The 15,248-nt window shown below is 41.9% G+C and overlaps 1 protein-coding gene across 2 annotated transcripts in view; it reads right to left on the bottom strand.

The window, feature by feature from the left end:
• Nucleotides 1-13,136, bottom strand: part of TGFBR3 (transforming growth factor beta receptor 3) — a 108,440-nt gene extending 95,304 nt beyond the window's left edge. The window contains exons 1-2 of one of the 2 annotated variants that reach the window (XM_036387750.2): nt 13,007-13,136; nt 194-366 (exon numbers count right to left, since the gene is read on the bottom strand). In XM_036387750.2, the coding sequence (XP_036243643.1) occupies nt 194-251 (58 nt within the window). In that variant the 5' untranslated portion in view covers nt 252-366; nt 13,007-13,136. Of the gene's footprint in view, nt 1-193; nt 367-12,924; nt 12,954-13,006 lie in introns of those variants that run through there. The other variant, XM_054515746.1, reaches the window with a different exon arrangement.
• Nucleotides 13,137-15,248: the final 2,112 nt, after the last annotated feature.

Here is a 15,248-nt window from a genome sequence, read left to right as displayed (position 1 = left end):
ATAGGAACAGCATCGTTTCTCACATCATATATGATGCAATTATGATCACAATAGTTTTACAGAAAACCTAGACATAAACATAAACTTTAGCTGACCTACGTCCTTCAGCATGAAGAAGCATTTCTGATCAACAATTCTAAATATGCACATCCAGTTAATCCACTGAATGCACGATTTGCATAATACTACCTACCTGCAGCTGCAAAGCACAAAACCATCAAAGCAAACACTGAAATCGCACAACTTGACATTTTTGTAAATGCTGTATCTTCTCAATTCAACTTGCTTTGTGCCTCCTCATGTAGATTTACTTTCTTTGAAATTTGTAGTGAGCTTTGAAATCAGATCTTCTGGAGTTTTAATTGCCTACAGAAAGAAGTAAAAATAAACATTAATACAAATACAACTTACAGAAATATTGTTAGATATTCAAAATTATCTCTCTTGTAAGAAGAGAAACAGAACTCTCTCTTAAAGGTCTAGTAGGGGAGTGCATTTTATATTGTCAGATACCCCAGGTACCAGTAACCTAGTACTCCTCCCCTGTATTTCAGTACTTCTTTGCAGATGTTGCTCCCCTGTATTATACATGGTGCAAGCTAGGATCTGTTTGGAAGTGAGGCCTCAGAATCCTTTCTGTCAGCTAATACCACAGTCCCACTGAAGCCTGCCAATGGTACTCACACCCTCAGACAGGTTTATTTTAAGTAATCAGACTTTCTCTGGTGCATATAAACATTTGTTTGCTCAGTTATCTGCTGCTACCTTTATTATAGCATGGAGAAATGTTTCACTTGTGCTCTAGCTGGTTGGTGGGTAACTCAAATTTAACTCATCATTTCTCCATATGACAAACTCTGAAAACTTTTCAATGCTACTCACCACTAAATATAAACAAAAAACTGCTCAGAATCTTTACTTTAAAAGACTTGGAGACATGATATACCAGGTCAGTTAAACAACATCAGTGTGCCACGCTAATAAATAACAACAGAGCTGATGCCTGCAAGCCTTATAAACATTGAAAATTCTGACCCCAGAATGCATGCTGCAGATTTTGGAGGGGAAACACTTAAGCAGATCCACAACATCCTCTTCAACTTTTTTTTTTATTCTATTCTCAGTTATCTAGATGTCTAGAATAAGATTACAAACCAGGAAGGTAAAGAACAGGAATGTTGGTATTGAGCCTTTGGGAGCGGATGACAGATGGCACCTGGGCAACCACTAACACCCATCATAAAGTACTGCAAGAAATTACAAACCTCCATCATGGGACTAAGTGATAGCAAAGTGCTGAGTCAGGATCATGTGGCAACATGAATATCGCTTAAAAGGTCCTTGCTGACATGAAAATGGAATGAAGTACAAGGACAAAAGGCCAGATTCTGTTACACAGTGTGTGCCATGCTGTGTACCTGCAGAAGCCTGCTCAACCAAAACCTTCACCCAGACCAGCACTTGAAGAGCAGCACCCCTGGGGCTCTGAGGAAACTGGAGAAACTGCTCAGCAGCATTTCTGCATGGGTTATTTGGTGGGGACAGCACTGCCCTGTGTGCATAGAGCTGCATCTACACCCCTGAAAGGGCTGCTGGGGCCCAAGGGCACAACTCCAGCCTCCTGCAGATCCTTCACTCAGCACCCAGCTCTCGGAACCTCCAAGTGGTCTTGGCAGTGCCCCAGATCCCACTGGGAGGTGAGGGGAAACAGGAGCAGCTCCGCAGGCTGCTGGGAACACCAGACACACTCCTGCAGGACAGCAGTGTATGGGGAGAGCCAGGAGCTGACAGTCTGTCACAACATGGGGCTTCATGCAGCTCCTTTTCTAGTGTCCCACCTAAAATGCACTTTTGGGAAAATGGCAAGACATTACAAATATTGAGCATTATTTGGGAAGTCAAATATAAACTGGAATAATTTGCTGCTATTTCTCTAGATGAAAAGAAACCTAACTCTACCTGGTGGTAGTATTTGGTTGCTAGTTCAATTTTTAAATGCTGCCATAAAGAAAAATTATCAAATAGAGGAAATGATGAGGTTTCTAGTCAGTGTTATCTATAGAAGACTATCATAATGTTCTGCAAGATGTCCTATGTGCAGAGGCAATGAAGAAGCATTCTGAAACCCAAGTTACTGATGCACAGCCATTTTACCACCACCAGCAAACACAGAGAAACCAGAAAAAGAGCAACTACAGCACATATGCTAATCAAGAAAACCCAAGATACTACTTAGATCACTGTCCCATCTGCATAAGCCTCTCATTCCTCAGTGACAATTTTATAAGGCACCAAGTTGTGTAGAAACAGGGAGCACAGGGAAAGAACTGGAGAGAAAGAAATTATGTTTAGAATCCCATTCTGATCTGAGCATCTAAATATGTTAAAATGTCAAGTTGCAATTCAACTTGGATGAAAGCCCTTTTGAAAAAGGTGATTTCAAAGGCAGGGAGAACACATACACATTTCCATCTGTAGGAGTGAATTGATTCCTACCACAACCTACTGACCAATAACATTTCCAAGGTAACTCAGAGCTGCCAGTATATGATTGAAAGCCCTAAACTTCTACCCTGATTCTGCCAATTCATGAAGGGTGAATAGTGAAGACTTAAATGAAAATCTGGAAGAGCTTTCTGAAGAGTGAGCTCAGTTGCTTGAAGATATACACTCACAAACTTAAAATGGAGGGCAAATATCCAACAACATGAAAAGGTGACAAACTAACAGTGAGTTTCATGAGTTTAGGATGAATGATACCCCAACTGTCAGCTCCACAGCTGCAATTTAAAAGACAGACAAAACTGCTACTAATAACTCATTTAAGACTAAACCTACAAAGCAGGCAATTTGTCAATAGTTTCCAAAATATGATCACATGTGGCAGGAATCAGCTACTAAGCTGCTCTTAAGGGACCATCTGACAGTACCAAACAAACCAACCAACAACTACAACAAAAGTGAGAAAGTTAAGTTGTGGTGCAAAATCTGCCAGATTTTGCTTCAGTGCGAGACCTGCTGTCACTAGAAAAAATGTGAAACCTGCAAACTAGGAAAAGCTAGTCCACAAAATAGGAAGCTATTTCCCTTGAAACAAGAGAAGAAAGCTGTGCAAAGGGATAAGGAACCTAAACTATTTACCCAAGAAGTAAACACAACTGCTAGCCAACTTGACATTCAGAACAAATTTCCAAGAGAATCATCTTTTCCTTTGGGGTATATCTGGGTGGCTATTTTTGTAAATGAGATCATGAAAGGGCATATTAAAAGTATAACCAAAAAATCTTGATGTGGAAGAGAAAGAGAAGAAGACATGAGTTTTGGGTTTATTTAATATCTTTTCATGCCAATGCTTTTTACTACAACAAGCCGCAAGGAAGGCTGGCAAAAGAAGGCATCTGAATCAAAACCATTGAAGACTATGGGGTCATTTTCACTGAAATCTGCTGTTGTAAAGGCCACTAGTCCTGGTAAAAGTGAGGGTCTAAAAAGCACAAAGACCCTATTTTGTTGAGAAATATGTATCTGCAGATCAAATCAGGAATACATGCTGCTGGGAACATCAGGAATAACATGACTACTACTAGCTTTTATTAGGTATGAAAGAAGACTGGGGAAATGGAAAGGGAGGAAACACATTTTGAAGTACATAAGGACAAGCAAAGGAGAAAGCATGAGGTTTTAATTTGGTTTCAGCTAGGAGCCTCTGGTGCCCATGAGGTTTCAGCTAGGAGCCTCTGGTGCCATTTTGATGCATAAAGTTTAGCTAGAACCCAGTGAAAAGCATGGTGCTTTTGAAAGATACCAAAGCACTGCCTGGAAGGACAGATCTCATTGCTATGCTAAGCTAGAGGACAACAAATGTTGTCCTTAATTCAGTGGTATTTGCAATCTACATTTGCAAGCAATCTACATTTGTTAGAGCCAGCAGCAGAGGAAAAAAAATCACTTGAGTACACTACTGTTTTCTCTCTGCCTTTCACCTACATAAATAGTTTTCTTTGTAAAAATCTGCTACTCATCTTCCTCAGAATTTCAGTCTTTGGATTTTTTAAAGCTAGCCTTTGAACTAAAAAGTCACCTTTAATACTACAACAACATGGAAGAATTCACAGGCTAGAAGCATGACACTTACTCTTAAAAAAAACCAAAACATCTTTCCCTATGGATTTTCCAGTTCTTACTGACAGGCACTCCCAGACCATAAGGCTCTGTGGTCTATGGATGGCTTGTCACTAAGAAATGACATTCTGCACTGTTCTGCCACTAGCAGGAATGTCTCCACCCCGACATGGGCCTAATGTTCTCTAGAAAGGGGACGGGACTCTAAAGTGCTTGAAGAACTATAAATTAAAATGAACAAGTGCACTCCCTGGGTTAGATTCAGGTTTCAGGACATTTGAGCATCTTTCTACTCAGCCCAATTCTGTACTTTTAGCCAAGTAACTATTACGCAGCAGTCTTCTTCAAATCAGAAGTCTCCTTAGCTTCAACTTTTACACACTTTTCTTCCCTATGTAAATTCATTTTTGCTTACTTCTTCAAAGCTTCTCTGCCCAGTCCAACCTGCAGGCAGCCAGAGCTGCAGATTCTAGGGCATTTCTGTTTCCTCTTAAATGCTTCTCTAGCATAGGAATTTGCCACATTTCTTGCTGAATTGGAATCTTATTGTTTTATTTACCCCTTTTACTTCTGTTCCCTGAAGCCCTTTCCCCAACAGCTACCATCTGTTTCATTAATCAGCACCTACCTTTCCCATACCAGCTCTTCCCCTGCCTTAATTCTACCCTTCTTGTTGTCTAAACTTTTCCTTTACTGCCTGAAGAATAACTTCCACTTCCTCTCTGCCTTATCAGCATGGACTCTGGTAATTCCCTCCTCTTTCCACATGTGGTGCCAGAGGTTGCACAGCTCTCTACAACACTGCTAACAAACACTTCACTACCAAAGCAAGCCAAAATTCCTCCTCCTCTCAAGTCACATAACAAGTCCCAACAAAGTGAATGGGGATACTTGAGTGAAGCCAGCAGGATCTGTCCCTTTGTGTTCTTTTGCCATAGCAACGTGAACCCAAGTTTCTAGGCCATCCAAGGCCACCTTCACAGCCAAAGCTTTTTCACTTTTTGTTTGCTTGTTTTACGCATGGCAACCATTTCACTCATTTAACCGGTTTTTCTTCCATTTGTCCAAGCTGCTTCCCTGTGAGAATGCAGTGAATACATGCATGCCCTGTGTAAGTAAATAAGGCAAACATTTGTAATCAAGTACACCCAATCTCAAGTAAAATAACCCCACAAATAGTTAACTATATGAGCAGCTCTATAAACTTAGGAACAGCAAAAGGGCTTATTTATAACCCTACTCCTATTAAAAATGCTTTTTTGGAGACTTATTAGCTGACATTTATCATGTCAATTCTGCACGATTTGCACACATACAGGCAGGAAAGCTGATTAACAGGATTAGCAAATGTTCTTGTGGAATTGAAAATTTGTCCGTATTTTTAAATGTCTATGTCCAAGGCATATACACAAAGTCCCACAAGTTCATTCAGAACTTAAAATAGTAACTTATTCATAAACTATAAAGGGACAGATTCTGGTTTAGAGACAACAAAATGGTTTCATTTTCAGGGAACGTATGAATAGCACTAAAACTGAAAACCCTGATATATCATAAGGTCCAGGGAAAAAGTAACTCTGATGTCCTGCAGTTCACATGCTGCTGTGCTTGTAATGGGACATTTCAACAAGTCACAGTTAAAGGCTATGGGAACTGGAAGAGTGCCAAATGAAGATGTTTTATGCCATTTAGTAATGGGCCCCTCTATTCCACGTGATTTCTGTTTTAGTATTTTATTTCTTTTCTTATTCATGTATTACAATGTAGCCTGCCAAATTACAGGAACAAAAGTATAAACAAATAAATCCAATAAAAATGTGAAACCATTCCACCTATTTAGTAATAGTGTACTGGAGGGGGATTTTGTTACCTGGTACATATTTTGCCACAGCTGGAATGAAAGTGTGGATGGGGGTGTCTATTCTCAGTATCATTTCATAGCCAACTTCCCCTTCAGCTTCACAACTTTCCCTTTTTTTAATCACCTGATTTTACTGCTGTCAATTTAGATGACACCAGACATTGCAAGTTTTGGGTGAAGAATCACTGCATAATACAGCACAAAAGTAAGACAGTTACAGAAACAGGACCAAAAAATCATTCTGTTATATCTTCCCAGGACTTCCTTTCCCCCAAACACAGGGAGGTATGCAGTCAAATCTTCCTAGGCTGAGGAAGGTTTTGCTTACCAACTGTAAACAAGAGAACAGTCTCTTAAAGGATCAGGATGCAGGAGGGTTTCAATGCATGGAAGGGAAGGAAGTGCATTCAGACATCTTTGAGTGGAAGGAGTACACAAGGCTTCCACAAGGAGCAGACTGGAACAGATTGCTTTTTGACTACAGCAGAAATTCCTAGAGGTTACTAAGCCTCTACAGGAGGAGGCACAGATGGCACCGCAGACAGAGTTTAACAAGACCAACACCCCACACGTAATCTGAGTACCAAATCAGAATTTTTTTCCTTTATCATAGAGCCTTCAGGCACTTCCTACATCAGGACATCTCTAAAGGAGTGGAGAAAACAAGAGGCAGGGATGCTGCACAGCTCTTGTACTGTAATGGCTCAAGCAATCTGCAATCTCACACCAGCTCCAGCTGTGTATTTTCTGTGCAACTCACAGCTACTCCATTCTTTCACAGGCAAAAGAAGTCATAACAGGACCTCACCTTGGCCACAGCAGCACCTCCTTAACACCTGCCTGGAAAGACAACACTACTTTAGGCATTCTGCTTCCACCTTCTAGTTAGAAGATGGACAAGAAATCTCACTGATCTTACCATGGAATACCAGAAGCACAATTATATGCCATCTTTCTGATGCACATTAAGGAAGCAGAATGAAGCAAAAAAGCAGGCATAACTAGAAACATGCATACATAAAAACATGGCAACCCAAGAAATCACAAATGTACATTTAAATAAAACTCAAGTTCCCAATTAACCAGTAATATCTCACCACAACTACCAGGAACTAAGCTCATGTTTTTTAAATGGGACTTACTGCTTCTAAGAAGTTTACCCTAAAACAAAAACAATAGAAATAGGAATCTTCACTCTAAGCAAGATCATCCTAACTTGCATGAAAAAAACATCTCTACAACCTTTCCTTCTCACAGTTAAATGTCTTTGGACTAATTACCAACTTTTTTTATTGTTTCTAATTGGAAACAGAATAGGTTTCCTGGCACTGGGCTATCTTACTCTTCACAAACACAGTAGCAGCCAACAACTTCACACAAATTTAATTTATCTTAAGTTTTACTTGGCTGGGTTTCTAATTGCACACCTCAACTAAACAGATAAGAGCTCTAATGTACCTATCAAGACAGATATAACCCTAGGGAGGGCATCTCTGTGGAATTGAAGCCACAGCAGGATGGAAAGTTACCAACAATTCAGCAACGCTTCTTCCACACAGGGTAAAAGATTTCAGCAAATTGCTGTTAATGAATGCTTGGCACTGTTATTTTTTTCAAGCCTAAACTGCAAAACTATAGGATTACATCTAGAAATATTTTACCTAGAACCTTCCTACCAGGAAAAGAAACTAAAACCATCAGTGGTGGATTTAAAATCTTGAAATGACTTGTACACATTTAGAAAAGTACTTTTGAAACCATGACCGATAAATACCAGCAACTGTCTGGGTTAATTGTGAGAAACCCACAAAGATTATGATGAAAAGCAAGACTACAGCATTAAACAAGTTCACTGTATAAGGATGCAATCCTCTTTGGGAAGGGTAAAATAAACAAACAAAAAAGACAGTCAGTAAATAAATGAACAGGATTGAAAAATCAGTCTTCTCATTACAGGGGAATTAGATGAAGTGACAACCGTAAAAAAATTTTTGGGCACGGGTATGGAGAGAAGGAAGACCACAACAAATTCCAGTAGTCATATAAATAATTTGTCAGAAAGATCTTTCTGTCAGAAGGAAATTATCATGTATATGATCATCACTGGAGTGAACCAAAGCACCAGATCTACAAGTATTTAGAAACAGTGGTGATTTTAACTGCTGGAGGGAGGAACTAATCTATCACAGAACACAAGCTGTATACACTGGAGGAGTGACTTGGTTCATTAATGCAATAGCTTTATTACAAGAAAAGGCTCTTTTCAAACACCACAACAGCTGCTTTGGAAAGCAGAACAGAATTTTATTTCACTCAAATAATTGTAAAAAACAATGCATCACATGTGTGATAAAATACTACCATAGTTCTTAAGCACACAGGGTCAAATGCAGCTACAGTCTAACAACTTACTTGTCAAATGTAAGGGAAAAGAGGACATATCAGTCTTCAGTCCACCTCCAGCTTCTTGGCAAAGAAACACATGAATTCAGCAAATTTCTACTACACAGTAAGCTCACTGGATACTTTGGGATTTTTTTTATTGTCCCTGACTCACACAATATAGCTCACCAATTTCCAACAGAAAATGCCTATGCTTACAAAGGAGAATCAGAGAATAAATGAATTGCCACTATTCTTCAGATTCACTAACACCACCTTATGTATCACAGCCCCTATTGCCTTCTGTGCAGAAAAACAACCTCTACACAGCAGCTCTATAATTAAATTGTTTCAGACCAAAGACCTCTAGATAAGCTGCTCTCCTGCAATCTAAGCAGGTCTCTTGCAAGGTCACAAAAGAAATTATCTAAAAGAGGCCCTTTCCAGCTGACTCTCAAAATGTTATAACATCTTACAGCAGGATAGATGAAAAAAAAATCTGAATTTGGCCAACTAGTGTACTGAAATTGGACCGATTATTACATAGAAGTGCTAAATAGAATGCAATTAAATTTGTTCATAATAAGGAGGGGTCACTCATTTTGAAGTACTATTCACAGGATGAAGATGAAATTGTTTTCACATTTTCCTCAAAATCACCGTTTATTTCATTATAGAAACATCAGAAACTAGCATACTTTCCAAGACATAATTATTTGTAAGTACAAATAAACAGTTATTAACTTAAAATGCAATATATGAAATGTCCTCTGCTGAAATCAACAAATATGCCTACTTAGATAAGCAAGGTCAAAAAGTAAGTTCTTCTTTAAAGACATTTATTTTATGATACTTGAAATTAAAAAATATGGAATTTAAATTAAGTGGCAGCTTTAAAGTCCCTCTTTCCATGATTTCCAGAGATAAGTGAAATGCGGTAAATCTCTTTCATTTTGGCTACCACAGAGTTAATTGTTGCTGTAAGCACAAGAAATGCTGCTCTGTTGGATGAATGCCAGCACATAAAAATGCGAATCCACACTGATGGATAAAGCAATTCCAACTGCACTACTTTTTGCTAGTGCATTTTTATGGCAAAACATGCTTGTATTCATGAAGTGGCTAGAAACTAGCATACCACTGTTAATCACCATAAATATTACTGCTATAGAAGTAATGCCTATTTATAATATACAAATATTTTTATGAAACTAGATCAAAAGCAATGTGATTGCAAAGATATTTGCAATCTATATCCCAAATAGTATTTTCTGAGATTCACATAAATGGCCCAAGACTTGATAATTCATGTCTTTAATTTTAACACAATATTACTGGCAGTATCGAAAAAAAAAATTGTAAGACAAATTAGGCAAACATTTACCACTATTTTCAAATCATATTAAAGCAGAAATTTCAGTTTGACTTTACGAAGTACACACTTCAGCATCTCAGAGAACCATCTGGAGAGAAAGTTTTGGGATTCCATGAAAACAACAGAAGATGAAGATTGCCAGTGGAATTTAACATACACCTTTTTGTACTTTTAGTGGCAGGCAACATCATGTAACACTCTTAGAGAACAATGCATGGCCATTGAAAAATGCATATACTTTATATACATTTATACTATTTATACCTCACTGTGCAATTAGTGCCATTCCAGAACCAGAGCTTACATATCTTTAAACCTGACCTGGGACTGTTAATTTCAGTTGAACTCTATTGTGTCTGTATTTGCTCCAACACCTAATGCTGGTGGAATATACAATTGTTATCACGCACAAGCAGCAAACTGGTTACTCTGTAGCAAATGCTCCTTGGCATGTTTTTACCCCACCATCAGTGAAAGGTGGCTTAACCCCAAGTAGAAGCAGCAAGATTCTTGAATTTACTGCAGATGAGAGGCTGTTCCCCAGCTCTTACTGAGGAGTACCTGACACCCTGCAAATTCCCATTTAGCCATCCGTTTGTGCATCCACACCTTCAATATTTGCCATTTGGCTGCACCAGACTTCACAGATCAGAAAGCAATATGGACTGGTGCAAGCCATCCACATAACCTTCTTTGGCAACAGCCTTTACATTCTGTATTCCTGGTACAAAAGACTTAATCATTATGCCAATACGAATCAAAAAGGAAAACTATTATTGCTCTGTGCTGGGACCATCAGTTGACCTCTACATAATAAGCTAGTAATGACTTCTTAAAACCTAAGAGAATATCTAAAAATATTTTCTCTTATGGAATTGCTAAATACTAGAAATAGTTCCTTGTGAGAATACAACTGCTTTGCAAGTCAACTTGAGCTCTCAAGATGTCTGCATACAATCATATATGATCTAGTAGAGATCCACTGTGAAAATATTTTGGCTAGTTCATTATCTGAAATTTTGCAGGATTACTCAAAATATCATTTCTTGAGATTAATTCACTTCAAAAATCTTCAAAGAGAAATTTCACTCACATAAACCTGTAGTATTTTTGCAAGTCAGCCATGGCTAATATGACAAAAACTGCATTCAGAAAAATGGGAGATCTGCCTGCTAGAGGAAATTTATAAACAAGTATTTGAAAATAATGTGTTTACTTCAATGTATGCGGGTGTTCCAAGTAAATTAACATTCACCTTCTAAAGAAATACTCTCAAAAGTATAGGCCCAAAGTTTTAATAAATTCCAACTGTGGTAGGAGGAGAGACTTAATAGACAGCAAGTTTTGTGTTCCCCCTGCTGGTTTAGCAATTGACTTCCAAACACTGTTCCTGTGGTAGGCATCAAGATGCTGGGGTATGAAAATATGTTTTGCATGCCAGGAACAACAACTAAAAGTTACTTTTTAAAAGAACTCACACCCTTGGTGGACATCACTTAACATGCTTTGACTAGATGAGGCTCTGGACACACAAAATATGCATCAAAATCAACAATGAAACAAGATCTCCCCAGGGACAGAAAGCATGTCAAGAGAGAAAAATCTGAAGTGTCACTTTAAACTTGAAAAGGCTGAACTGCAGCAAACAATTGGGGGAAGCAAGTTTCAGAGTAAAGGACTCTTCACTGAAGGAAGCCAATGACCTGCCCCCCCTCCAACACGCGTCCCTCCCTTCCTCCCCCAGCCCAGCACCAGCTGCACCAGGTCAGCATTCGAGGAGCAGCTCCTCCTCAGCTGGAACTCAAGCCCTGTAAGCTTTCATGGGTTAAACTGGAACTCTTCAAATGAGTAAGCATCTGCCATTAACATTCACTAACACTCTTGTTGGGAATACTTTGACAGGATACCTGTGCAGGGCTAATTAAAAACCCAGCTACCAACCCATACTGTGGCAGGCATTCATGGAAAAAAAGCATGGACTGTAAGGAAAATAAAGTAATCTTTGTAAGTAGCAATAAACACATCGATTTTGTCTTGGGAAGACATTTCATTTACTCATGTAAAGTCTTCCATATCTGAGACTACAATAGTATCAGTCCTGTGGGTCACCATGAGACAAACCTAATTGATGCCACAGTTAGTGAGCAGGCAGCTCTCTCACTTGGGGTTTTCTCTCCATTGGGGGTCTGATATCACCCTGTTTAACCTCACCAAACAAAAAATACATAAACTTAGATCAGTATAAATACAGACCCAGCCAGAAAACCTTTTTATTAGAACAAAATCATGGCACTTGTATGTCCAAGCGTCTCTTTAACAACTTACAAACACTACCAGAAATACTCTGTAAAAAATGAACTGTGCTAATGATCATACATTTGAGAAGAAAATAATAAATGATAGCAAGTCAATTTTAACAACTACAGCTTAAGAACTGAGATAAGTACATTTAGATCTGGTTACGTCCACAGCAAGTGGAAAAGGCGTAACTGCACATGCACACTACACCTGAACAAGTCCTTTCTTGTGAAAGGGAGAAGAATCACATCCTGTGCTGTTTGACACCCATGACTTTGGAACTGCAAGTGCACTTGAAACTGGGGAAAGCTCGTGTTTAAAAAGTTACTTAATTTACATCTAACATTGAAGCCACATTCTTGTTATTAATAGGAGAGCCGTACTCAGAAGCCTGCAGTGACCTGACTCCAGTGCATCCCCTGCAAGATCTGCAGCAGTAACTCCCACATGTCAACGCCTCACTGAAATAGCACTGAAGGGACATTACACTGGCCCTTGTGTTATTGTCACTTACACTGAACTCACACTCTGCTCGTGCATTGCCGAGTTCTCACCTGGGCTCAGGAAGGGTACGAGGACACACTCGCGCACAGCAGAGCGAGCCTCTCTGTAAAGCATTTCGCTCTCTGCCCGCAGCGCGCCCAGCACGTACCGGACACAGTGACCGCCGCTGGGACACCTGTAGCTGCCCCTCGCCAGGTGCCCGCCTCCCGGCTCTGCCCTCGCTTCCCTCAGGGAGCCCGCAGCTCGCACAGTCCCGAGGGGCAGCCGCTCCTCCCGGCACGCGTGCGGACACTGACCGCCCTCGGCAGCTCCCGCACCCCGCGGACGCCCCCGGGACCCTCCCGCTCAGCCCGCTCACGGTGACAGCCCGAGGAGCGCACACCTCGCGCCCGCCCCAGCGGACGGCGCATCCCTGCGGGGCGCCCGGCCCGAATCGGGGCAGGGGTCGCGGCCGCCGCACCTACCCGGCGGCAGGTCTGTCCACGCCGCGTCCCGCGGGGCAGGCGCGCAGCGGCGCAGCTACGCCATGGGCACCGCCGGCCGGGACGGGAACGCAGTCCTCGCCAAGGCCGCCCAGCGCCGGCCACCGCTGCCCGGCCCGCGGTGCGCGGAGGAGGCGGAGGCGGAGGAGGCGCGTGTGCGCCCGCCCGGCCTCCGGCCCGGCAGTAACCCCGCGGGCCGCGGGGCGGGGCGGGCGGGCGCGGGGCGGTGCCGCCATTGGGCGCGGGGCGGAGACAGCGCCGTGACGGCCGCGCCCGCCGCCACCGCCCCTCGCGCCCGCGTGCCGCTAGCGCGCGCCGCGGCCCCCGCCCGCCCCGCCCCGTCCCACACCTGAGCCCCGCCCGCCCCCCGGGAGCCGTGAGGGGGTCTTGGGGTCGCGCACGGCCCGGCTGTGCTGGCAGCCAGTGGCTCGAAAACCCCTGCGCCGCCGGGGCTAGGGGCACAGTCCCCGCTCACGGCAGCGGGAGCCGGCAACGGCCTTTAAGTTACCGGCCTCGAAACCGCGTGAGGCCGCCGGGCACCGCGTCCGTAACGGAGCCTGGGCTGCGCTCGATACGGGCCCAGTGTGAGCGGCGGTGTGACGGTGCCCTGCCCTGTGCAGCGAGGTACGTCCCTGCAGCCCCCCGAGCGGACCCAGCTCCCAGAGGTGGCTGGCGCAGAGCGAGGCCCCGGCCGCCCCTTCAGTGCTGCCTCCCCAGCCAAGGGGCAGCCAAAGCCCACATCTGAACGAGTTTTGACCAACACCGCAGAGCTGACATCGTTTACAGCAGAGCAAACTATTCCAGTTCCCTCGAGGTTCACTATCCTAGTAAATAACAAAAAGTGCTGTTCAGTGCAGGAGGCACACTTAAGGTTGTCAAATCCCCCAACTTCAAGACTATCGAGTTGTGGAGCAAACTGACATTAAGGGAGCTACACCTCAGATGAGGCCTTTCCACCCACAACTTCATCCTTCAGCAGGATGAACAGAGTTCGTTTCTGACACAGTCCTGCAACATCAGCTGTGTGCTGCTCTCAAACCTGTATGTCCTCTAAAGGTCATGGTAATGAGAGAAGTACTAGAACTTGGCAAAATTATTCTAGCAAAACTCCCATCACAAAATTGAGCCCTACTCCTATTATTATCCAAGTAAGCAACAGTTCTTCTGTAGGCATGGAGATAATGTGGAGATACAGAGAAGTGGAGAGGAGTAGAGCTACTCCACTCCTCTATATCTCCACATTGTCTCAGCAAAATTTTACTAGTTTAATTGGCTTTCTTACTGAGGGTATTAGGGGTGACTTGATTCTTTCATAATGCTCTTTGACTTCAGGCCCTTTTCCCTGAGTCACAAATGCCAAGTTCTTACATCTACCCAAGAGGAGTGTTAAAAGAGTTCAGACACAATTTAGCCACTCTTGAAATGTCAGTTCACAACCTACAATAATCCACTGCCATTTACCTTTGACCTCTTTGTGTTTGGGCAAGCCTTACTCACAGTTCCACTGCATGCACCACACGTCAGTCAATGGCTGGGTCCCCCAAAGACCAATTCTCAAAACAACATTATCTGTATATGAGAGCTCTAGCAAGGAAATCAAAGTAAATCAAATAACAATCATTTAGTCTACATTAAATATTTTAGCAAACAGGCTTACAAAACCCGAGAAAAACCTGCAGGAACAAGTAAAATACAAGTTCAGACTGCTTGTTGGCAGCCTAAGTTTGCTTACAGAACTTTTTATTTATTTTTAGCGTTTGAAAAGTTGTGCATGTTGGAGCGTGACATACCTCCTCTCTTATCACTCTCATATGTAGGATGCAACATTTTTGCAAGAGGGATGTGGAGGTGGGGGAAGTCCCTTCAACAAAGAAGAAAACTAATATTCTACAGCAATATATGTATTTCAAGGCATATTGTGTGTCTACTATATTTCTGCTAGCTAAAATTCCAGACTGCTGATTAAAAATGGGATTGAAACTTAAGCAAACACATTATTTTTAATTACTCATTTAGGTCCCAATCCTGCAAAGATTAAATAAAACAGATTAGGTTCACTCAAATAAGTAGCCATGAGAGCTGTTCAAGTATGTGACATCAAATATGTATGCACAAGCCTTTGTAAAATCAAATTGTTTCTATATAGGTCTAACCTTAGCCAAATTATTTTCACCATTTTCACTGATGTTGGTAAGAAATGGTTCTTGTCCATGGAGCCAATTCT

Source organism: Molothrus ater, chromosome 9 (assembly GCF_012460135.2).
Source record: "Molothrus ater isolate BHLD 08-10-18 breed brown headed cowbird chromosome 9, BPBGC_Mater_1.1, whole genome shotgun sequence".
Taxonomy (NCBI): domain Eukaryota; kingdom Metazoa; phylum Chordata; class Aves; order Passeriformes; family Icteridae; genus Molothrus; species Molothrus ater.
This window is presented reverse-complemented; position numbering and strand designations above follow the sequence as displayed.